Consider the following 23,724-nt stretch of genomic DNA (forward strand, 5'->3'; position numbering starts at 1 on the left):
TTGACATTTTGCAAAATATTAACGTTTATCATAACCTATTTTTTAAATTTTAATTTTAATTTACAAGAATAAATATTACTTTTCCCTATTGTTTGAGTTAATCACATGCTATATTTTATTAATGTGATATCGCTATGATATATGGATTTAATCAATGCATTCGTTTCGTCCATTCTATATTAAGTCTATCTAAAACAAAAACTATGAATATAAATAAATGCTATTTTAGGCACATTGAAAATGAAGACAAAGTTGATATTGCGTTTCTATTCAATGTTAAAAATACACTTAGACAATTCAATTTAAGCAGAAAATCAAGTGAAGGTGTTCAAAGTTTATGTACGCGTATTGGAACGAATGTACAAAAAGTGGTTAACAAGAAGGTTAAAAAGAAAACTCAAAGCGAAGAATCAAATATACCTGTACAAATTTTAGATGAAAAGCATAATGCTGTTCCTGATATGTATACTTGCATTCAACTATTCCAGTTAGGTCCATTAAAAATAAAAATTTCAGACCAATTCTATGATTTAGTATTTAATGCGCCTTGGGTTATAAATTTCAATTTACCCAAGTGTATTTTGATCGGATTTCCCGTTTATCCTGAGAATTTAGAAACAAAATATGCAGATAAGTCTATAAGTATATTTAATTGGTATCGAGCCAAAGATGTCAATGAAAATGGGAATCCTATTATGGAAAATCATATTAACTGGGAATTTGTTGCGAACACATTTTACTATACCCCTACCCTAAAAGATATAGGAATGAAACTGAAACTAGAATGTATTCCAAGTAAGTATTTTTTTTTATAATATACAAATATTTGATTTCTTTATTTTATTATTAAAATAGCTGTCCGCCTGCAGCTCTGGCCACTTTGTCTTAAACTTGTAAATTATATACTGAAACTTTCCTCAGGAATCTTTACAAAAATGTGTCAAAATCCAATGCATACGTTTAAAGATCTAAGCATACATATCTACAGACAACAGCTGAAAGTGACTTTGTTTTTTACTATACAGTACTGTTATGTTTGTTATATGTTTACATAGGTAATGTAAAAGTTGTTTAAATAATTAAATAAATAATTGTTATTTTTATTCTATGCTTTATAGAAAATTTTTTTTTTTTTTTGTCATTTTGTCACCTTCTCTATCAATTTATTTCTAATCTCTTAGCTTTGTGTGCTTATAGGAATACCCCTATTAATTTTGTTCTTATTTTTTTAGAAAATATTAACACCACAGGACCTAGTGTTGAAGTGATATCAAAAAGTTGTGTTGAAGCAGGTCCAGGCCCTTGCCCATTTGAAACTAGACATCTGTTTACTAAAAATAAGTTGAAAAATGAAAGGTTTGTTTTATAATATTTATATTGAAGTTGATTGGAAAACAACAGGAATTTCTTACAAAAATTTAAAGAAACATATTGAAATAACAATTGACCACCTCCTTGGTACAGTCATTAACTCTTGAGCATAGCACCTAGTGGTCCTTGGTTCCATTCCCGGTGGAGATGAAGAAAAAAAACATGTCTTGGTCTGGCAGGGCAAGGTTGATCACCTACTTGTCCTTAAAGAAAATCAATGGGTGAAACTGATGCATTTGCCCCTTACTCCACTAGGGGACATAGGACTTCGCATTATTGAAATAGCAATTAAAAAAATAGTTAAATTGTCCTAATAATAATATTCTAATATTTGACTGTAAAAGAGATGAAATATATGAATTTAGCTTATATGTATATTACTTTTGCTTATATATTACTTTTATTAAATAATTGCTAATATTTTTAAAGTATTTCAGTTTTCGATGTGTGACATACAATATATTGGCAGATTTATATTGTGATTCAGATTATACAAGGGCAGTTCTGCATCCATATTGTCCTCCTTATGCCTTAGAAATAGACTACAGAAAGCAACTTATACTAAAAGAGTTATTGGGTAAGTATGTATTTTAAATCCATACTTAATATTATAAATGCGAAAGTAACTCTGTCTGTCTGTCTGTTACTAAATCACGCCTTAACTACTGAACCAATTTGCATGAAATTTGGTACAGAGATATTTTGTTAACCGAGAAAGGACATAGGATAGGTTTTATCCCGGAAATCCTACGGGAACGGGATTTTCTTTGAAAACGCGGGCGGAGCCGCGGGCGGAAAGCTAGTGTTTTTATATACAACGTTCACAGTTTTTCTGTAGTGTATTTAGTACCAGTATTGCACCTGTGCGAAGCCGGGGCGGGTCGCTAGTATTTTATAATACAAATGTCACAGCTAACTAGCATAAACAGTTATTAAATTAAAAGTCTATTTTTGTAATTTTTAATACCTATTTCCATGCTGTTTATAATTGATTATTTTCCTATTATAGAGTGAAAATAAAAAAAATATTTATTTTAATTTTAGGATACAATGCTGATATAATATGTCTGCAAGAGGTTGATAAAAAAGTTTTTGATTATTCACTCAGCTGCTTTTTAGAAAATGAAGGCTTAAAAGGATTATTTTACAAGAAAGGAAAAACTGTAGCAGAGGGCTTGTCATGTTTCTACAGAGAAAACAGATTTAGGTATAATAAAAACATTCACAAGTGAGTACATACTTGTTATTAAAAATACTTAAGTAAACATTTTTATTTTTGTAGGTGCATTGGGGATGAGAAAATATTATTAGCAGATGCAATTAAAACTGAATCATATTTAAAACCAATTTGGGATGCTATAGAAAAATGTGAACGATTAAAAGAAAGATTGCTAAATAGATCTTCAGTTGCAAGTGCAACAATTTTACATTCTTTGGAAAATGAAAAGGAAATTCTTATTGTTGGTAACACACATTTATACTTTCATCCTGACGCAGATCACATTCGACTCATTCAAGGAGGGATTGTTATACATTGGCTGCAAAATATTCTTAAATTATTACAAGCAGAGGTAAATTTTTATATTGCTTTTGAAATGGAAACAGTATTGATCTACAATTTAATAGTTACACAATTAAAAAAATTAATATCAAACCCCTGCCGAAAAAAAAAATTACTATAATATATAAAAATATTTAAATTATAGAACTGGAAGTAACATATTATAGTAGTGTAGAGGTAACATAGGTAAAGGTAGAGGTTGATAAAAAAATATTTCATACATTTTCAGTATACGGACAAACGAATATCCATCATTCTATGTGGTGACTTTAACAGTGACCCATCTTCTGGCATTTACAAGTTATATACAACTGGCAAAGCTCCTAGTACTTTACCAGACTGGAAATCAAGTAAGAAGTTTTTTGCACTTATCCTGATATTTTCTTATCACAATATAATTTTAATAAATATTTTATATACTGTTAATAATTTACAGATCCTGAGGAAGCTGTTAGTGATTTAAGTCTCTCACAAGATATTCAGCTAGGTAGTGCTTGTGGAACACCTCAGTATACAAATTTTACAGAGGGATTTGCAGATTGCCTAGATTACATTTATTACGATAAAAGTAATCTTGAAGTAGAACAGGTCAGTAGTATTCATGTATAAAGAATATAAAGTGGCAAGTGTATTTTATATCAGTCGTGGCCATATCGTAGATTAAAATTTGCATCAACCAATATCCATTCAAATGAATATTGGTTGATGCAAATTTTAATAGATTTCATGTTTCAAACCATTCGTTAGATTAATTCGTGTTCCGCCTTCATGGAATATTGCAACATATTCGTGGGTCAAACAAGTATGTGTCTGTATTATTAAAATGAATTATTTTATTTACAGGTAGTGCCTTTTCCAAGTGTGGAAGAATTGAAAGCGCATACAGCCTTACCTAGCATAGTGTTCCCATCAGATCATATAGCTGTTGTTTCTGATATAAAATTTAAACCACTATAAAATCTTTAAGATATAAAAAAATATTGTAGATGAGAAATAAAGTATGTAGATGTAAATATTCAACTTTTTTACTTTATACTTCATTTATTTTCCTAAAAGAAATAGAAATAGAAACACTTGTCTCTTTCTAATTAGGTGACCATCGCTTAGCAAAATAAGGAACAAATTGCTTGAAAAGCGAGCGAATAAATGTCCTGTACATATTATATTGATGATACACTACCTAATTTAATGTATTAAAAAATAAGCTGAACCATAGTTTAAGTAAGTACGTAAAAGTGCAAACACAATAAGTTATTATTTTCATACATAGCTGAATACTACTTTTTTATCGTAATGTCATTTACCCGATCGCTTTTTAAGGAATTTGTCTCTTATTTTGTTGTACGATTATCACCTATTTAGAAAGAAACAAGTTGAAACGAAAAACGCTCTCGGACCGGTTTTTGTGCCATGGTTGAATGGTTGATGGTGCCCACTGCCCACTCTAGTTAATAAATAATAGTTTTTCGTCTCAGTCTATTTAGTTAAATAATATTGACCTCAAGAAGTGAATTAATAGGATAACCACAGATTGCTAAATACATGCTAAATAGTATAATGGTCTTTATGTATCTTAACGCAGGCAAATTGTATTATTTCGCCGTTTACAAACGCTCGGCATGTTGTTATGATATTATGTCGAAAATTCGTATTCAGAAATTTTTTGGTTTGGATATTAGGGGGTTAAGTAGGGGGTGGGCTAGGTTAGGTTCGGGTTTTTTTTTACTAAACAGAAATAGGAGCCCCGCAAAGCAGTACTCCATCGGCTCGCGACCGACTTCTTGTCTTCTTCTTATTACAATATGCTGAGCGTTTGTAAACGGCAAAATAATACAATCTGTGGTTTTCCTATTAATTCACTTCTTGAGGTCAATATTATTTAACTAAATAGACTGAGACGAAAAACTATTATTTATTAACTAGAGTGGGCAGTGGGACAATTTGCCTGCGACATAATATATTATATCATCTTTCATACATTTTACTTACCTCCGATATCGGCTATCGGCGTCCGATATCCGATATCGGATCGGATAATGTGAAAACTCTCTTAATCTGTGGTCACGTAGTAGACACAGAGTACTTTTATATATATAGGGTAGTAGATCTGTGGTGGTCACACATCATACGATTGTCAATAATTGTCATTTGTCATTGATGTCACCAGTCAGTGATCTATTTTAGGAATTATAGTCAAATTACAAATAGTACATTGTTATTGTAAAGGTATGTATGTATTTACTGATCTATATTCATAACATCTATTGATAAATACCCATCTATTGTTTCGTATTATATACCAATCGTACTTTTGTGACTATGAACCAGTTATGAAAGTGACATATCGAATAAGTAAGGTGTAACTTGTAAGTGTAATAGATTCTGATGGAGCTATATCAGAGACTTCGGCAAGTGACTAACTTATAACGTAGTGAATAAAAAGAACGTAGGTTTGTTCGCTAAACAATATTAAGTGTTTTACTATAATGCCATGAATGTTTTTTTTATTTGAGTTTATTTTTTTTAAAGGTCACAATTATTTTCTACAAAAATGCATAAAGTTTACTCCAGATTCAATAATTATTGTTGTCAAAAGCAATTGACAAATGTTCATTTCGGTAAGTATATTTGTAAATAGATAGATTTCAATATAATTAATTATTGGAGTATTAAAAATAACATCTTTCATTTTATTATATAGGCGGTAGAGATAAATTTGGTATATCTCTTCATAATTCGCCGATACTAAAGTTTCCTCAAGCCACTGCTCTGAAGTTACCAACTAATGTTGTTAATATTTATGCAACTGAAATGGGAAGATTTTCACCAATGAGAGAAAGAGACATATCTGGACCAGTTATCAATGCTTATCATGATAAGAATGTTATGAAAATAGATATAACCGTTCAATCAGATCCATATGCTCATAAATATGATTGTCGTGGTGCTGTAAGTTTGTCTTCATCTATGCAGAGCAATGTGCCCAGCCCCTTCAGTGGAAATCACACACATTTGAATATGCCAGGCTCACAGTGGGGCCAAGGATACAAATACTTATCTGACCATCTTCAAGGAGCTCATTATCTTACGCTAAGAAACGAATACCGTGATAGGTTATTTACAGGAGGTATGAAAAATTAAATGGTTATTTATTACAATTTATGTTATTTTATGAAAGTTATTTTAATATTATCTTTATTCATATTTAATCATTATTTTTACAAAGCATAGCCATTGGAACAAGAAACATGAGTACAGATACTGCTAATAATCCCATGAGTGCAAAAGAAAAATTAAAAAAAGCTGTGAAAGATTATGGTGCAACTGTCATTGTATTTCATGTTTCCATCTCAATCATGTCTCTGGGAATCTGTTATGTACTTGTATCAAGGTATGGAAAAATAAATTGTGTAAGATAATTTTATCATTCATGCATATAACAAGCTATAATTATTTACCATTTTTTTCAGTGGGGTAGATCTTGTAGCAGTTCTGAAATATTTTAATTTTGGAGAGGGGAAACTATCTAACATGATCACATCTAATGCTGGGACTTTTGTGATAGCGTATGCTATTCATAAAGTTTTAGCACCAGCTCGAATAGGAATCACACTAACTGCAACCCCATTCATAGTGAGATACTTAAGGAACAAAGGCATTTTGAAACATAATATCAATTCAGGTGGTGGAAATTAATTGTGATTTTATGTTTTAATATTTTAGATTATAGAGGGGAAAGTTATGGGTTACTTTATAACTTAAATGTATGATCATACACATGTTATTACTGTAAACAGTGTACAAGATATTCTTTATTTCTATGTATAGATGTAGTTTAAATCTTAGGATATATTTTTTGTATACATACTTACATATTTTTCATTTTGAATATTTAATAAAAATATTTAATTTAACTTGCTTTTCTATTCAAACCATAATTGCCCATTTCTATTCAAACCTACAAATGTTTTTACTTACACTTACAATATGATCACAAGCTTTCAGAAGAAACAAAAATATATTTTCTTATATACCTATCACAGTAGTGAAGTTTACAGCCTACATACTTTATAAACTTCTATAAGCAAGTGCCCTCATAGTAATTTTTTTTAACATCTCTGAAACTTTTAGTAAAAAACATAGTTTTAAGTTTTAACCTCAGATTAAGTAGATAGGTATTCTTAATTTTAATCTAATGTATAGCTGTAAAATATTATTTTATAGGCCAAATAACTGTAACTGTTTCTTTAAATTCGTCATCTAGTAAATTTGCATATATGTATTATGTATATGTGGTGTATTTTATAACTGGACATTGGATAGTAGGTAAACAAGTAAGAAACAGGTCTGCCTTCTATTTGGCTAGAGTCTAAAGGTCATTCCCATGAAATACTTTGAGAATACGAAATAATATAAAACTACTTTTCAATTTTTAACTCTAATAATTGTAAGAAGAACATACATAGGAAAATAACATTGATTTAACATCTTAATTTGTGACATACTGCATATCTTAGATTACCTATCAATAATTATTTTATTAGAGAATAATAGTTATAGAAGGATGAAAAAAACGCGAGCATACATCCATTTGAATAATACAGCCTTGGTTGTTATAATACGACTAGGTTTCTACTAGTAATTATCTCTACGACCTACGTATTTTGTAATGCACAATGTAAATTATTGTTATAGATATACATAAAATAAGTATGGCAGCATTAACAAACGTTGATCAAGATCAGCAAGTACTGGCTTCCTGTTTAAACGACTGGTAAGTTTACTCATCGTATTCCAATAGGCCCAATGCGCAAGAAAGTATACTTATAATCTAGGTACGTGGCATTGTAAATAAATACTATAGTTAGTAATGTTAAAGTCCACAGACATAAATAATTTGGAAAATCCAAAAGTGCACGCCTCATAATTTTTTTTTAATAAATATTTATTAATTATTATTTTTGTTTATTTAATAGCAATTAAACCACATCGAATCAGACCCTGAAAAATGAAAGGGTTCTATTCCTGAGCATACTCAAGCGTAAGAGAAAAAAAAAGACTCGATTAGTAAAGTATTTCGGTCGCTATCGTGTTAACAAGAAAAAGGATCCGCACATACAGACACACGGACGTCCAAGACAGAACTTTTTTAAACTGTTTTTTAACTAGTTTAAATAACAAAAATGACATCAAAAATATCATGAACGTTAAAAATAGTGTTTTTTCTTAATATGTGTGTGTATGTATTATCTTACAAGTGCAATGTATGATACATAAAGACATTTTAAGTTTGAAAAATCAGATGTTTTGCGCGAAGTGACAGTAGTACCCACCTCAACGCTTCGCTTATGAGGCGTGCAATAATAAACGCGTATAAATATTTCAAGTCGAATGATTAAGTACATAGGTACTTTACATTGTATTATACCTATGCTATGAACTGTGAGATAGGTATTAAATATCTTATAGTGCCTAGTGAGTAGTGGCTAGTACCTATACGGCTAAAGAGGTAGGCTATATACTGTATCCATTATAGTATATAAACAGTGGTGAGGTGTACCTAGGTTCAGTCAGTTCCTCAAATGATTAAAGTAGGTAGAGTTCAATAAACTGACGGGACTCCAATGCAATTTATTAAACCATAAACTACGCAGTGTGTTTCAATAACTAGCTTAATTAAAGACTTCTAATAAAGGAGCAACTTCTCATCTCTATATTTTTGTATGTTTTTCACCATTTAGAACTTTTACGGATTTTAAACGCGATTTATTCACCTTTATATTACTTATGTATAATTTAACCCGACGCCGACGCAGGCGTTTCGATCTTACATTGAGCGTCGCGTACCACACCACAGGGTGACCACTGACCACTTGACCAGCCCGTGAATCTATATTTTAATATTATAAAGCTGATGAGTTTGTTTGTTTGTCGCTAATCTCAGGTCCGATTTGAAAAATTATTTCGGTGTTAGTTAAAGTTTGTATGGATGTTTGTTACTCTTTCACGCAAAAACTACTGAACCGATTACAATGAAATTTAGCACACATATAGAGGGTAACTTGGATTAACACATAGGATAGGTTTCATCCCGGAAATCCCACGGGAACGGGAACAATGCGGGTTTTCCTTTGAAAACGCGGGCGAAGCCGCTGGCGGAAATCTAGTACCTAACTACCTAGGCTATATATCATAACGATCGCGCTAAGACCAACAGGAGCGGAGCCACGCGGGTGAAACCGCGGAGCTCAGCTAGTATAATACAATAATACTCGCGTAAATACAATAGTTCTGGATCCGTCGCAAATTAGCTTGATAGTAATCAAGTGCAAAAATGGGCGATGGATTCTGAACTACAAAAACACAAGAAGAAACTTTGTCACTACATACCTAGACAGGGTTCTAGACAGGGTGAACCGATATTGATGATTTTTATTATTATAGTACAGAGGAGTTGAGAGTCAATATGATGTAGTCATTCACTCAGTAAAGATTTTGATAAATTCAACCCCCAAGAGAAAAACATAGGGACGAAATTTTTTATGGCCTTTATGGCATTTAAATGCTTTATAAATATAAATTTATAAATTATTATAATCGGTGTGTCCCTAATGAACATAAAAGTGAAAGCATAGAACTAATTACATACCTAGATAGCTCTAGTAAGATAATGATTTAGGTAAGTAAGTAAGTACTGCAAATTAGTCAAAAGTAATTGGATTTGCATGAAGGGTGCGATTTCGAATCCCGCCTCGTGATCAATTTTTGTCTATTCCTTATAAATTTATATGAAATTTATTATGCCCAAGTGGGCGAAACTGCGGGCAACATCTAGGTTGAAGGTATTAAGTACGTGAGTTATGATATAAATCCATAATAATATGTATGTTTATATGATAGCGAACAATCTACACACTAGTTACAACGTTATCTCATTTAAAAAAAAAAAATATGTTGATTTGATATTAATAAAAATATTACGTAGGCAGTTATTGCTACCTTTTAGCACATCGGTATACTTTTTATATTATTCTGTTTTTATACAACTTCATCATAGTTAGTTACTTACATGTTTTTTACATTTATGATATAATTACTTGACCACCAATTAAAACCATATATAAAGCGATAGAAACAAAGATTTCTATTTAATCGCGTAATAATATAACAACATCAAATAAGCTAATTTCGATCCTTTGTTCGCCGATTGCCGGGTCACTGGCTGCTAGTTGCGTATCTTTGTAACCCACATGTGGAGTACTCTATATTATGTGCGCTAACGTACCTAATTAAATGAATTTGATATTCATGTTCGGTGCCAAGTTAGTATGTGATATCGTAAGACGTCAACACAATAATAATTATAGATAAGCAATACAACTTGAGTAACAAAATATTTGTAAAGTAAATGTCTTTCATCTCATGTGTTTTGTGTAGATAAACGGATAATTTTTACATCGGTTCAGTGTAGTTGCGTATTATTAATGTGATAGTTGTCAGTTAACTTTTTATCATTAAATCATGTATAAATATATTGTCTACTTATTATATGCCCTGGTTTTTCATAAGGGTGTGAGTGTTTTGTGTGACACAAGGTATGTTATTTTGTATTATTAATTATTATTTTTTTATTTTAATATCTATGTATATATAGAAAACTCTTATTAAAATATAGTTAATACTGAGACGGTACCTATAGATTGCTATAAACTGTACATACGGTATATAATAAAATCGTAGGAAAGTCAAAACTGTAGTTAAGTACTTACATGGTACTTACATTGAATATTTAAGAATACACTCGATATCGAAACAAACAATATAGATTTTAGAATTTTTGTCTGTTGGTCTGGATGTATGTCCGGGCTTAACTCAAAAAGTACTGCATGGATTTACTTCAAACGTACAGAGATAGAGACGCTTGAGACCTGGAAATCCCACGGGAACGGGAACTATGCGGGTTTTTCTGCGAATACGCGAGCGAAGCCGTTGGCCGAAAGCTAGTAACTAGTAAGTTATGAAATAGTACCGTGAGCCTAAAATAATATGACAAACGAGAAATGGCTCTATTAGTGAGACAAAGAATATAATAGATATAGATTGTAGGTCATAGAACCAACGTAAATTATTAATGTAGGCACAGATGTCAGATAATTATTATAATAACTACCTACTGACTACTGATGATTATACTGAAATTATACTGAAAATTTCAGTCTAATTCTCAAATCAATTGTGCACAGGCGCGTTCTATTATTAATTAAAATTAGGACTATTAGCACACTGCACAGTATTACAATATATTTGTAATACCTACTGTGCGATTACAATTGGTTATAAACTTATATTACCTACTTGTTAGTTGTTACAGTACCTAACTACTTACTATCATCCTGTGTTTAATCAATAAGGCTAAGTATCAATTACTGCCATAGCAATAGCTCCAGTAGCTATTCGAAATATGTTGATATACATTTTAATTTAAATCCTTATTTTAAATTAAAATGAATAACGTTGATGCCATAGAGAGAATAAATAGGCACTTATGTACCTACTACCTACTAGAATGGTTAGTTCAATACCTGTACCTACCTACCTATTTCCTATACGTATGACTTCTCGTTGTGCAATTAAATGAAACTTGAAAGTAAACAAGTCCATAATATGTATGTTAAATGTCTTCATGACCTTTATTTTTTTAGATGTTTTATAGGTATTTCGCGTTATATACTTATGGTATGTTATGTATAAATAAAGTATAGATCGTATATTTTGAAAACTCATATTAATAATATAATATCTATTGATTTTATAAGAAATAATTTGTTAAGAATTCATTTCCTGCACCACATTTGGTATTTTTTTTAAACAAATAAATCATTTTTGCTTGATCATATTTGAATGCTTTTAACTATTCCTTTTACTAACTACTAGTGGGTAGTGTCATGTTTAGTGTGGTCTTTTTTATTTGATTTCGTATCCATTGAAAAAGAACGTGAAGGGCGATCATCTGAGGTGGTAAATGGTAATGGATACCTACAATTCCATAACCATACCAATAATATTAATTGATAAACGAACTACATAATATTCAAACTTTTTCGCTTTAATAAAGAGACAGTGTTGGTATAGTGGTTAGGACCGGAAAAGTTCCTTGACTTTTCGAGACTGTAGATCATGCACGGTGGAATAAATTGTTAATTGATTCTTCACATTGCCCAAATCACTCATCAAATTCTAAATTATACATAATACGTCTAGCGATTTGATCGATCGTTGTTCAATACCTATTACTTGTATTAATATACAAAACATTGTGTTATGTGTATAGTTTCTACTTTTCCTATCTCGATGAATTCATGTAGGTAATCATACGAAACATAAGTTATTTCATATTAAATTCATTAAATCCACTCTTATTTCCAGCAATATCACGTCACCAGATGAAGGACAATATTTATTCGACTTCACAAAACATGACGATGTATACGACTGGCAAGAACAATCGGACACAGTTCGAAGTGTGGGGATGTCTAAGGCTGTTTTTGTATTACACCAGAATACTCAGTTTAGAAGAGCTATATTTTTCGCACTGTTGAATCCTCAATTGAATGGAGCTGGATTTGCTGGAATACGTGCGCTTGGATTTTATGATCTTTCTGGCCATACTAAACTTCAAATCATGTGTCGGGGTCAAGGGCAGTTTAATGGATTTAAAATAGTCCTGAGGCATAAAGATTTAAACGATGAGCCTAATTATTCATTTGAACAATATTTCCAGGTAGGTACATTGTATACTTAACATTTAATATATTACCCTTAAAAATTGTTGATGTATTAAATTACCTAGCACAGCCTAGCACAATCAACTCGAATCGATAGGTTTCATCTATACTATAAAAATGAATCGCAAAATGTGTTGGTAAGCGCATAACTCGAGAACGGTTGATCCGATTTCGTTAATTCTTTTTTTATAATATTCCATGAAGTACGAGGATCGTTCTTATGGAGAGAAAACGTCAACATGTACCACGGGCGAAGCCGGGGCGGACCGCTAGTTTATAATAAAATCGTTCAACTTGACTTACATCAGAATTTGTTATTTGTTTGTTTGTACTAATTGTTTATCCAAGACTTCTTTTTGTTAATGATGTTGCTAAAATATGTTAATTATTTTAAAATCGTATCTAAAACTAATATTTTTTTAAATAATAATGATAATTTTCTAACAACAATTAATTTCAGGCGCCCAAAGATGAATTCGCTGTGCGAAGTCTACCGTTTTCAGAATTCAAAGCATATTACAGAGGTAAAAGAGTGAACAACAACGAGACCCTAGATGTTTCACAAATAACAAGTATTGGCATTCAAATGTATGGAGGTGTTTACCAACCGGTGAAACAAAAAGGTCCGGCTACTTTAGAAGTGGATTGGATAAGAGCTGTTTAATAAAAAAATATTATGGGTCAATGACGTTATTTTATTCAACCTGATAGCACCTCTTCATTTTACAGACTTTTAGTACTTGAAATGAATTCCTTTTTTCTGGTAGGTCTAGAGATAATTTTTCTGAATATGGTATTAGGATATATGTTTCTAATATCCCTTTGTAATCTTAAAATAAAATTGAAACATATTTTTGACTATAATAATATATTGTAGTTACTAATATTTTTTTGCCGGCGGGGACTGGAATGCAAAAAATGTTCATTGGGCTTCAAGACTCACTAACACTAGGGGGAGAGAACTCAAGAAGAGTATTGACAAAAATATGTTAGGAACCATCTCTACATCAGATCCTACCAACTGGCCAAGTGATTCGAAAAGATTGCCTGATGTTATTGACTTTTTTATAATGAAGGGTTTATCAAGCCTATTCCATCACATACAAACATGCCTGGACGTTGACTCGAATCATGTCCCAGTTATACTAACCATTGGCATAAATGCTATTAAAGTTTCAAAAAGTATAAAACTTTATAATACACGCACTAATTGGAAAAGGTTCCACAAACTGGTTAACGATAGGCTTGATCTGAAAATACCCCTGAAGACTGAGACAGATATAGATGAAGCTACAAGAATTTTTACCACAACAATACAGGAATGCTGCTGGACATGTACTCCCAACTTACCGAACCGCCTACCTCAGGACAAGCTTATCTCAGAATCCATAAATACAAAAATATTGGAAAAAAGGAGACTGAGGCGAGTATGGCATACAAGTAGACACCCAAACGATAAAAAGAAACTGAATAAAGCCGCCAAGGACCTGAAAGCTCTTTTATCCGAAGCCAATGATGCATCGATGCAAGCTTATCTGGAAAATCTAACAAACACCAAAGCCACAAATTACTCACTTTGGAAGGCATGCAAAAACTTTGACCGGCCACTTCATCACAAACCACCAATTCGAACTCAAGGCGGGAACTGGGCTAAATCCCCGCAAGACAAAGCTACAGCTTTCGCAAATCATCTTAGTCAAGTTTTCCAGTCAAACCGAACAGAATATGACGATGATGAAACGTATATTGATTCAGTTCTCATGCAGGACTACCAACTCGATCTTCCTCTAAAACTAGTAACTCCTAAAGAAATCCGTAGGAACATTACAATCATGGACGGTAACAAAGCACCAGGGTTTGACCTCATTGATGGAAAGGTCCTGAAGGAATTGCCACGAAAGGGAATAGTATTTCTTACCTCATTATTTAATGCTATACTGCGAATAGGGCACTTTCCTGATTTATGGAAAGTCTCGCAGGTCATAATGATACTTAAACCTGGAAAGCCTGCTCATGAATTAACCTCATACCGACCGATCAGTCTTCTGCCAACTACATCTAAATTATTCGAGAAATCTCTGCTCCATAGACTTAATGACATCCTTAAACAAAAATCAATTATCCCTGACCATCAATTTGGATTCCGTAGTGAACATGCCACATTGGAACAGGTCCACAGAGTTTGTAGAAGCATAAGAAAGTCCTTTGAAAAGAAAGAATATTGTTCATCTGCATTTCTTGACATACAGCAGGCTTTTGACAAAGTTTGGCATAAAGGTCTATTGTACAAAATCAAAAATTTATTACCACATACCTTCTATGGAGTTTTGGCATCTTATATATCCAATAGAATATTTCAAGTAACAGAAAACGAATGTACATCAGGCTTCTACAATATCCTTGCTGGAGTACCACAGGGATCAGTACTTGGACCAGTTTTGTACACCCTATACACATCCGATATTCCAAGAAACTCAGATATAGTAGTTGCGACGTTTGCAGACGATACAGCGTTACTTGCATCACACAAATGTCCGATGCAAGCATCCCAAAATCTACAAAAGGCACTGAATGAAATAGAATCCTGGATGAAAAAATGGAAAATTACTGCCAGTGTCACTAAATCAGTACACGTGACCTTTACTCTTCGCAAAGATAACTGTGCTCCTGTAACACTAAACGGTACTCAACTTCCCCACTGTGATACTGTCAAGTACTTGGGCATGCATCTAGATCGTCGGCTTACCTGGAAAGAACACATTAAAAAAAAAAAGGGACGAAATAAATTTAAAATACAGAGGACTCCACTGGCTTCTAGGTCGAAACTCAAAATTGTCCATGAACAACAAACTCCTCATTTATAAAACAGTTCTTAAACCAATATGGACATACGGACTGCAACTTTGGGGTGCAAGCTGTAACTCTAATATAATGATAATGCAACGAGTTCAAAACTATATTCTCAAGCAATTATCAGGTGCTCCCTGGTTCATCAGAACAGAAGAGGTCCACACTCTATTGAATATACCAACCATCAAAGAGGAAATATGTACGCAACATTTTTCATACAAAGTGCGATTGGGAAAACATCCAAACCCACTTGCTACAAAACTGCTTGACCCTGAAAACGTGCGTCGACTCAAAAAGCGACGAGACATTTTTGACTAGTCAACACTGCCGGCTACCAAGCCCGATAAAATAAAGGGTGGACTCCAATGGGAGCAGCATCCTTCCTGCCATACGCGCCTTCAACATATCCGCTTATAGTCTAGCGACTGATCGCAGATATAATAATAAAAAAAAAAAAAAAAAAAACTAATATTTTTATTTACTGAGGACGGATTTAATTATTGGTTCATTTGTCATAGTTGTCTTATCGTTATAATAAACTTTTGTTTGTGTAAAAATCGATCTAGATTAATTTATAAGTCAGAAATCGTTATCCCAGAGGTGACTTATCGCGATTAACTATTGACCTTAAAATAATGTAAAAAATTGATAGCAGTATAAACTGTTATAGGGTGTTGTAAAACCAGTAAAACAAAAATTAAAATTAATATTTTATTCTAAATAATTAAGCCAACACACTATATTTATATATAAATCGGGGCATTTGATCGAGTAATCGTTCTCGCGTTCTATTTCTGGCGCGTGGGCAGGAGCAGTGTAAGCGCCGTCATGGCGTCGGGGAACAAGGAATGATAATTGACGAGGGGCACGTAGGCCGCCGTGATCACGCGCCCCGCGAACCAGCGGCCGTGCAGCGAGTTCACTGACGCCACCGCCGTGGCTATCGTGGGGCACTTGCAGTACACGTTCCCTTGAGGTGAAGCTTTATCGACGTAGACGTGCAAAACGCCGCCGTGTTTGTTGCATTCGCCGATAACGTCATCGCGAATCTCAATGTCCCAGCTCGGATTCGTTTCTCTGTAACAGATAAGAGCGGTGATTATGAGAGGCAAATATTGACGTTATTACTATTGTCACCTACTAAGTTTATCGGAGCGAGGCCTTATTGTATTTAATAAATAAAGAGGAGTAAAAAAATAGTGTAAATGAATTTAAGACTTATTCTTATTGCACATTAAATAACAAAAATTGAGAGGCGTTGTTACTAAAACAAAATATGACATAAGATAAAATATTTCGATAAACTCACGTGGCTGGGTCGAACATGTTATTTAGCATAAAGCATTGCGTTGCGATCGGTGGCGCAACTTGGGGTTGAGCCGTTAACGTTGATCCAGCTCCCATTAGAACCGATGCTGCCGCCGGGGGAATCTGAAAATATTTTTTGCTAGAGTTAAATAAATAAATAAAAATTGTTTATTTCTTTTAAACAAGTTTTCATCTTGGGTTGGAGGCAAGTGCCTTCATTTAAGTGATAAATTTCACTTGTGTTAGAAGGCGCTTCTCTTCCATAACAATTACTAGGCATTAACAATTAAAAGAAAGCTTAAAAAATAAGGTAATGTGTAAGTGTCTCAATCAATTGGATAATTTTTTTATACAATTCATAACATGGAATATATTGTTTCGTAACTGCGCTATATTTCTAAACTTAATACATAATAGAAAGCTGAAGAGTGTTTCACACGCTAATCTAAGAAACTTCTGGACCGATTTCTAAAAATTCTTTCAACATAGGATATGTACACAATCCCTGAGTGATATGTACCACAAGCAAAGCTGAGGCAAACCACTAGTTATTAAAGTTTTCAGAAAAATCATATAAAAAACTCTCTTTCATGTGTATGAATATGAAATTATATACTTGAATATGTTCTAATGAATATGAGTTCTTATTAATTCATCATAATTTTTAAATGCATAAGCCCTTATGACTCTTAGATGTAAATTCGATCTGAGTTTGTCTGTTTCAATAATTACCTCATTATTTGGAGTCAGCCAAGACTGAAAAACACTATTAATAAGTACTGTGAAATAAGGTGTAAAATTAAATTCTTACTTTTATTATCAATTTAATTTTTTAACCAATAAATTAATTTTGATGATGCTGGGCAGTGCTACAGCACTTATATACGGGAATAATACATTATTTTTTGATCGTTCTTGGGTTAAACCACGCGGAACAGCTAGTCTACAGTATGAAAAGTAAAAATTAAAAAATAGATTTTAATCTAATTCAGAAAGCTCAGAACGCTGAATTATTTCTGCATGAAATAGTGACATTTTTATATTGATCGCAGTTTAAGCCTGTGGGAGCAACTAGTTTCATAATTTTCTCTTCACAAAGGATCTAAAATACATTCGACAATCGTATTTATAATAATTATTTAGAGCAAAAGTTGATATATCTACAACTGAATTTTTTTTAATGTTGTTGCTCCTCTGTCAATATCTTCTCAACTTGCGTTATGGTAACTATACATAAAACAAGTTGTCCTGGCAAGCATTATTTTGCCTTACTCTTATCACTTAGGGATATGAAAAATAGATGTTGTTAAAAAAATTCATAAGACTCGGTCAAGTTGCAACAGGAGCATTTTATATCTCTATTTAAAAAATGAATTCCTGTTTCCGTTGGTCACAGCATCACATAATTCTTATTTTAATGTGTTTGTTATTGGCAGGAGAAGGATCTTATTAAAAAGAAAAAAATATATGTAGAAAATGCAAAAAAAAATTACAGCCAACAGCTTTACGGGTTTCACAATTTCGCGAGGACAAGACAATGTCTGTCGGGTCGGGTATTAAGTAAATATGTACCTGCAAGCCGGTGCCCTCAGCGAGCTTGAACATAAGCTGCAGGCGGCCGGTAGCGCCGAGGTCGACGCCCGCGCGGTCCAGCTCGTCCGCGTCGAAGCGCGTGTTGGCGCCGCCGTCCGCGCGCTCCGTCACGTTGCCCACCTTCATCGGCCGCCCCGCCAGCTCGAACCCGTTCAGCTGCTCCATCGCCTTCTTCGCGTCCGTCGCGTGGTGGAACTGCAACGTTTTTATTTGTTTACTTATATTATAAAGCTGAAGAGTTTGTTTGTTTGTTTGTTTGAACGCGCTAATCTCGGGAACTACTGGTCCGATTTGAAAAATTCTTTCGGTGTTAGATAGCTCATTTATCGAGGAAGGTAATAGGCTATATATCATCACGTTACGACCAACAGGAGTGGAGCCACGGGGGTGAAACCGCGCGGAGCAGCTAGTATTTTATACCCGTGCGAAGCCGAAGCGGGCCGCTATGTTTTTATATACAACCTTCACAGTTTTTCTGTAGTGTATTTAGTATCAGCATTGCACCCGTGCGAAGCCGGGGCGGGTCGCTAGTTTGTTTATAACCCGCCATCAAAAAGGAACTGGAAGTCAGCGGGAATTAGTTACGAATAACCGCACAAAATAACAAATAATATTGAAGAAGACTGGAAATCGTATAGCGATAATAAATAAGAGATTAAAACTATAGTGCAGTAATCTGGTTTTCAAAATGAGTGATTCTATTTTTGTATCTTTTTCGCTATATCAGAAAAATTCCGTCACATAATATTTCTTTGACGATATTACCTTTCGAGTCTAATACTAAACAAGGGAAAATTTCCAACAATTTACATTTTAAAACATAAATTCGAAAAGAACCCCTTAAAATGTTACTTTAGTAAATCATTTTGACAACTTCTAGTATGGTATCAAGGTTAAACAATTTGAATCAAATGACTAATAATACTTACTGTAAGGAATCCATATCCTTTACTTTTTCCTGTATCTGGATCGGTCATAAGTTGTATGTGATCAATTTTTCCAAATGGTTCAAATATCCCTCGTAACATATCTTCCGTTATATTAAAATGTAATGAACCCACATATAATCTTGTTGGTCCATTGCATGTCTTTGGTGCTAAATTAGGCAGTGTATTTCCAACTCTATTCTTTTCTGCTTGTGTGTGCTGCACAATAATGGGAACACCAAGTAATTTTTGCCCAGTCAATCCTAATGCCTAAAAAACAAAATTGATGTTGATGAAATTACAAACATATCTAAGAATGAACTATTATTTATCAAATATTTTATATGTAAATACTTACCAGTGGTACTGATTCAGCATCTTTGAACTCTATGTATGCAATCCCTTTAAATCGTCGCGTTTTATTGCATGTTATTAATCTAACATCTCTAACTTTTCCTACAGATGAGAAGAACTCTTCTAAATCTTTAGCCCTAATACGTTGTGATAATTGCATACAAAATACAGTTCGCAAATCGCGTTCTTCAGGCGGCAAATCTTCGAGTTTCGGTTCTACTCCTCTTGATTTGGAACGATATTCAGTTCTGGGTTCCTTATCTCGACTTTTCTCCCTCTTATCAGGGTGTGCACTTCTTTCTCTATCGCGACTCCTTTCCCTTTCCTTGCTACGCCTTTTTTCTTTATCCCTTTCACGTCCCCTATCTCTATCGCGTTCCTTGTCTCTGTCGCGTTCCCTCTCTCGATCCTTTTCCCTGTGACCTCCACGTTCTTTATCCCGATCTCGGTCCCGGTCCCGATCCCTACGATCCTTATCTCGATCTCTGTCCCTTTTGTCATCTTTGTCTTTAGACCGTCGAACATCCCTATCGCGTGATTTTCTCTTTTCTCTTGATCGGCTGCGTCTATATAAAAAATATAATAGTAAAGTATTTGAAAGTTATAAAAAAAGCATTTAATTTTTATTTATTTTCATATGCAACCCACCTTCTACTGCTTTCCTTTTCTCTGTCTCTGTGCTTATCGTTATGCTTGTCCGACCGATGCTTCGAAGACGTGTTATCCTGTCACACAAAGCACAAGGTAGAAGCAGCGCCACAGCAACACACGCCGAGTGAATAAATAAGATATGCATTAGTTAAAGAGAATTGATTATTTGGCACAATTTGTGACATTCCATTGATACAACGAATTTCGATGCAGTACCAAGGAAATGCACAAGATACTGGTTTTCGCAAATTCCTATACTACAGCAGTCTGTTTCAGGACCATTTGTCCAATGCTGGTGGTTGAGCTTTCTCCAGTTCTACACTTACCGTTGCGATAACCACTGACTAAAGTTGTACACAGCGCTAACATCACACACGGATACTTCTGCAAAAGATTTATGACCCATAAACTCATGGTCTTGTTGAAAATGTTTCTAAATATGTATACTTTAAATATTTTTAAAAAACAAATTGACACCATTTATTAACAGGATGCGTAAAAGAAAAATAATTAAGTATAGTAGTGGATACCTCATAGCGTTCAGGTCGGTGAAGTATGCTCGACAATTACCACAAAGTTCTATAAATACAAGAAATGATTCTCAAATGTAATTTTGTTCCATATCTTGTTGTACTGTCCAAAGATGTGCTTATAAAACAGAATTCAAATACTAATAAAACAGTATTACATGTAATTTTAATTTATTTAACAAAAAAATGTTAAAACATCTTTAAACAGTATTCTCATATAATATGAGGACCACATTAACATGTTCATTATATACAAATACAATTTCAGTTCTTGGAGGGAGTATTTGATTTTTTTCTATTGTAACAATACAATATTATGAATGATAAAGTGAATATAAATATATTTACTCTATAATTAAATTATAAGTGATATTCTCTATTAATTTAGTTTGTACTATAAATTTATGTATTTTGCTACAATGCAAAGCATTCAAATGGTTTTCTAAGATTTAAACCATAGGAGCATTAGGCATTTAAAGCCATAAGATTATTGAATTAAATGACTGATTGATAAAAAAATTGTAGTCAGTGAGCATGATTTTAACTATATCACAATAACAAATGAAAAACAATATAACATAAAACTTACCGATTTTATGTAAGGGGCTTCAAGCATAGCTTCAACGTCTAAATCTTCTGCCATCCTGAACAAAGTAAAAAGTCAAGTTATTAAGCTATTGACATATATTTTTTTGAACTCTAACAAAGCTAAAATTATTAGTAAGTAGTTATATTAATTTTAATTCACTCATACAAACAACAGAATGCTCAACCAAAACAAAATTTATCATACAATTTTACATAGATATCTGTCTGTATATAAAAATGAATTCACTTTGTGCGCGAAGCCTCAGGCATAAACCTAGTAATTTGTAATGAATTAAATACGGGTACCACTTCAAAAATATAAGTGACCTAGCTTGTAAGTATGTCTTAGGTTATAAGATACAACAGTAACTTATCATACAGCATACTTATTATATTAAGCACGCCTAAATACTCTTATATTGTACGGTTTAAACGCGATGGGTATTATAAGCGTGACCACAATCCACATAAGTACCTAAATTACTCAAGTCTTTATGACTTAAATGGGCGCTTCCATTATGACACTATTAATACTTTTATATCAGACTAAAAAGGTTGTAACAAAAATATTGGTGAATTACATGAAGAAAAATAAATAACACGAGTACTCGGCAGACAATTAATATAATATAATGTAGGTACTATAGAAATAACAGCGATTTAAATAGCATGCATTACTCAAATACTGTAACAAAATGGCGAACACTAGATTTTTCTGTCGTTTTACAAGTGGGTTAAGTAGAAAAAGAAATGTTGATCTAAAAAAATATTTACCTTTTGATGGGAGTTTGCAAATAACAATGAATAATGATGATATTTTTAGCTTGTAAGCGTTGAACCTTTTTTTCACCACTATAATATTTTGTAAGCTTCAGCTACCTTACATTGATGTCACTTGAATCTTGATAGTTGATGTCTCATGTCACTCTTTCTGTTTCCGGAATCATAAAATCGAAATGTGAATCATTGAGATAATATTAATAGGAGACGACACCGCCTACATCACTTATGTTCCACTCAACATACGTCATGTGACGTATGTTGAGCGGTATTTTTTAATGGTTTTAAAGTGAAACGCATCAAACATGCCTTCGTGTGTGTTACGATATTGCACAAATAATACAAATAATACGGAAAAGTGCAAAGGAATAACTTTCATCGTTAATTACCTAACTAAATAATAATTTTTAAAACTTAGTTAGAGCAAAAAAATGGCGCACAGATTTTGTTCGTGGTGTCTCCTCCATACGTAGTAATATTATCTCAATGATGTGAATAGGTAATTTGGATTTATGGTCAGTGTTGCCAATCGGTAGGTTACATTCACAGATTACATTATATTCACAATAACCAGAGAATACAGTGCTTTTTTTTTAACTTGTTCAAGAGAATATAATATATTATATTATACTTAGAGTATATATACTATCTATAGAGTGATAACAACCAAGTGGGAACAGTACGCTCAGGTGGGAACAACACGACGTTCCCGCCGCGAGCGCTTGTAGTCGTGGTTGAGTGCTGTCGAAGTGCGTTGCTCTGGAATTTTTTTCATATTTACAAATAAACATGGTGAAATGTGCAGTTCTATCTTGCAAAAACGATACTAGAAAATGCACAAAATTGAAATCCAGTATCACATTTCATCAGTAAGTCGATTGTTATACTTATTTTTATGAAAATAAATCTAGCATCGCGGTGGTGAAGGGGAGGTCCAGTATATAAAAAGGTACTCTGTGGGGGAGGTGGAAGGCGGACACGCGCAGGCTCGCTCGCGCGCCTCACTGCTTCCACGTGATCGTAGTGATGTGACCTGACCAACGCTGTACTCGATATAAAGTTTACTAGAAGAACTATATTTTAACAAATTATTTATTTAACTTTAAAAAGAGTTTTCCTCTTTTAAAAATGTATTATAAATAAATTTGTGGTGTGTTTTGTACGATACACTTTCTCATATTATGAATGCGAATGTATTATCGTGTAAATGTAAAGTATGTAATGTTACGATATATTTTCTGAACCACTAAGTTGATTTTGAAGATTTTGATAGTAGAATGAATAAAATTAAATAAAAAAATTATTAATATTTATTATATTATCATTTTAAATTATTAATTATTTCTTATTGTTATTTAACATTTTTAAAACATTATTTTTATTGTTTGATTTATTATTAAAGAAATAGCACTAAACCCGATCTTTTA

General features: G+C 33.0%; 4 protein-coding genes across 10 annotated transcripts; 3 read left to right on the forward strand and 1 right to left on the reverse strand.

Annotated features, from left to right (window-relative positions):
• The first annotated feature begins 25 nt into the window (after window positions 1-25).
• LOC149490583 (2',5'-phosphodiesterase 12) lies at window positions 26-3,947 on the forward strand. Of its 2 annotated transcripts, XM_089706341.1 has the most exons (9): window positions 31-123; window positions 230-795; window positions 1,233-1,356; window positions 1,809-1,948; window positions 2,416-2,578; window positions 2,654-2,942; window positions 3,162-3,282; window positions 3,369-3,520; window positions 3,776-3,947. In XM_089706341.1, coding segments are annotated over exons 1-9 (1,671 nt in total). In that variant the 5' UTR covers window positions 31-121; the 3' UTR covers window positions 3,890-3,947. The 2 variants fall into 2 exon arrangements, with proteins under 2 accessions (XP_089562460.1, XP_089562467.1); XM_089706334.1 differs by having other exon boundaries at window positions 26-795.
• Window positions 3,948-5,044: 1,097 nt separating this feature from the next.
• LOC149490584 (uncharacterized) lies at window positions 5,045-6,846 on the forward strand. Of its 3 annotated transcripts, none has more exons than XM_089706356.1 (5): window positions 5,045-5,158; window positions 5,462-5,550; window positions 5,634-6,059; window positions 6,164-6,323; window positions 6,403-6,846. In XM_089706356.1, exons 2-5 carry the CDS (start codon window positions 5,484-5,486, stop codon window positions 6,626-6,628), a joined length of 879 nt encoding a protein of 292 aa, XP_089562482.1. In that variant the 5' UTR covers window positions 5,045-5,158; window positions 5,462-5,483; the 3' UTR covers window positions 6,629-6,846. The 3 variants fall into 3 exon arrangements, with proteins under 3 accessions (XP_089562482.1, XP_089562496.1, XP_089562488.1); XM_089706370.1 differs by lacking the exon at window positions 5,045-5,158 and adding an exon at window positions 5,173-5,382; XM_089706362.1 differs by lacking the exon at window positions 5,045-5,158 and adding an exon at window positions 5,174-5,378.
• Window positions 5,086-13,402, forward strand: LOC149490585 (uncharacterized). Of its 2 annotated transcripts, XM_089706389.1 has the most exons (4): window positions 5,086-5,158; window positions 7,628-7,706; window positions 12,359-12,713; window positions 13,178-13,402. In XM_089706389.1, exons 2-4 carry the CDS (start codon window positions 7,645-7,647, stop codon window positions 13,379-13,381), a joined length of 621 nt encoding a protein of 206 aa, XP_089562515.1. In that variant the 5' UTR covers window positions 5,086-5,158; window positions 7,628-7,644; the 3' UTR covers window positions 13,382-13,402. The 2 variants fall into 2 exon arrangements, with proteins under 2 accessions (XP_089562515.1, XP_089562508.1); XM_089706382.1 differs by lacking the exons at window positions 5,086-5,158; window positions 7,628-7,706 and adding an exon at window positions 10,095-10,527.
• Window positions 13,403-16,264: 2,862 nt separating this feature from the next.
• Caper (RNA-binding protein 39-like protein Caper) lies at window positions 16,265-22,458 on the reverse strand. Of its 3 annotated transcripts, none has more exons than XM_089706398.1 (9): window positions 22,292-22,458; window positions 21,519-21,573; window positions 20,397-20,473; window positions 19,753-20,314; window positions 19,398-19,664; window positions 18,448-18,663; window positions 17,608-17,631; window positions 16,877-16,998; window positions 16,265-16,644 (listed from the first exon to the last, which is right to left on the reverse strand). In XM_089706398.1, exons 2-9 carry the CDS (start codon window positions 21,570-21,572, stop codon window positions 16,356-16,358), a joined length of 1,611 nt encoding a protein of 536 aa, XP_089562524.1. In that variant the 5' UTR covers window position 21,573; window positions 22,292-22,458; the 3' UTR covers window positions 16,265-16,355. The 3 variants fall into 3 exon arrangements, with proteins under 3 accessions (XP_089562524.1, XP_089562531.1, XP_089562540.1); XM_089706405.1 differs by lacking the exon at window positions 22,292-22,458 and adding an exon at window positions 21,993-22,215; XM_089706414.1 differs by lacking the exon at window positions 17,608-17,631.
• Between the last annotated feature and the right edge of the window lie 1,266 nt (window positions 22,459-23,724).

Source organism: Colias philodice, chromosome 2, assembly GCF_061535455.1.
Source record: "Colias philodice isolate Cphi_HAF_F1 chromosome 2, ilColPhil1 Martin Lab GWU primary, whole genome shotgun sequence".
NCBI classification, from domain to species: Eukaryota; Metazoa; Arthropoda; class Insecta; order Lepidoptera; family Pieridae; genus Colias; species Colias philodice.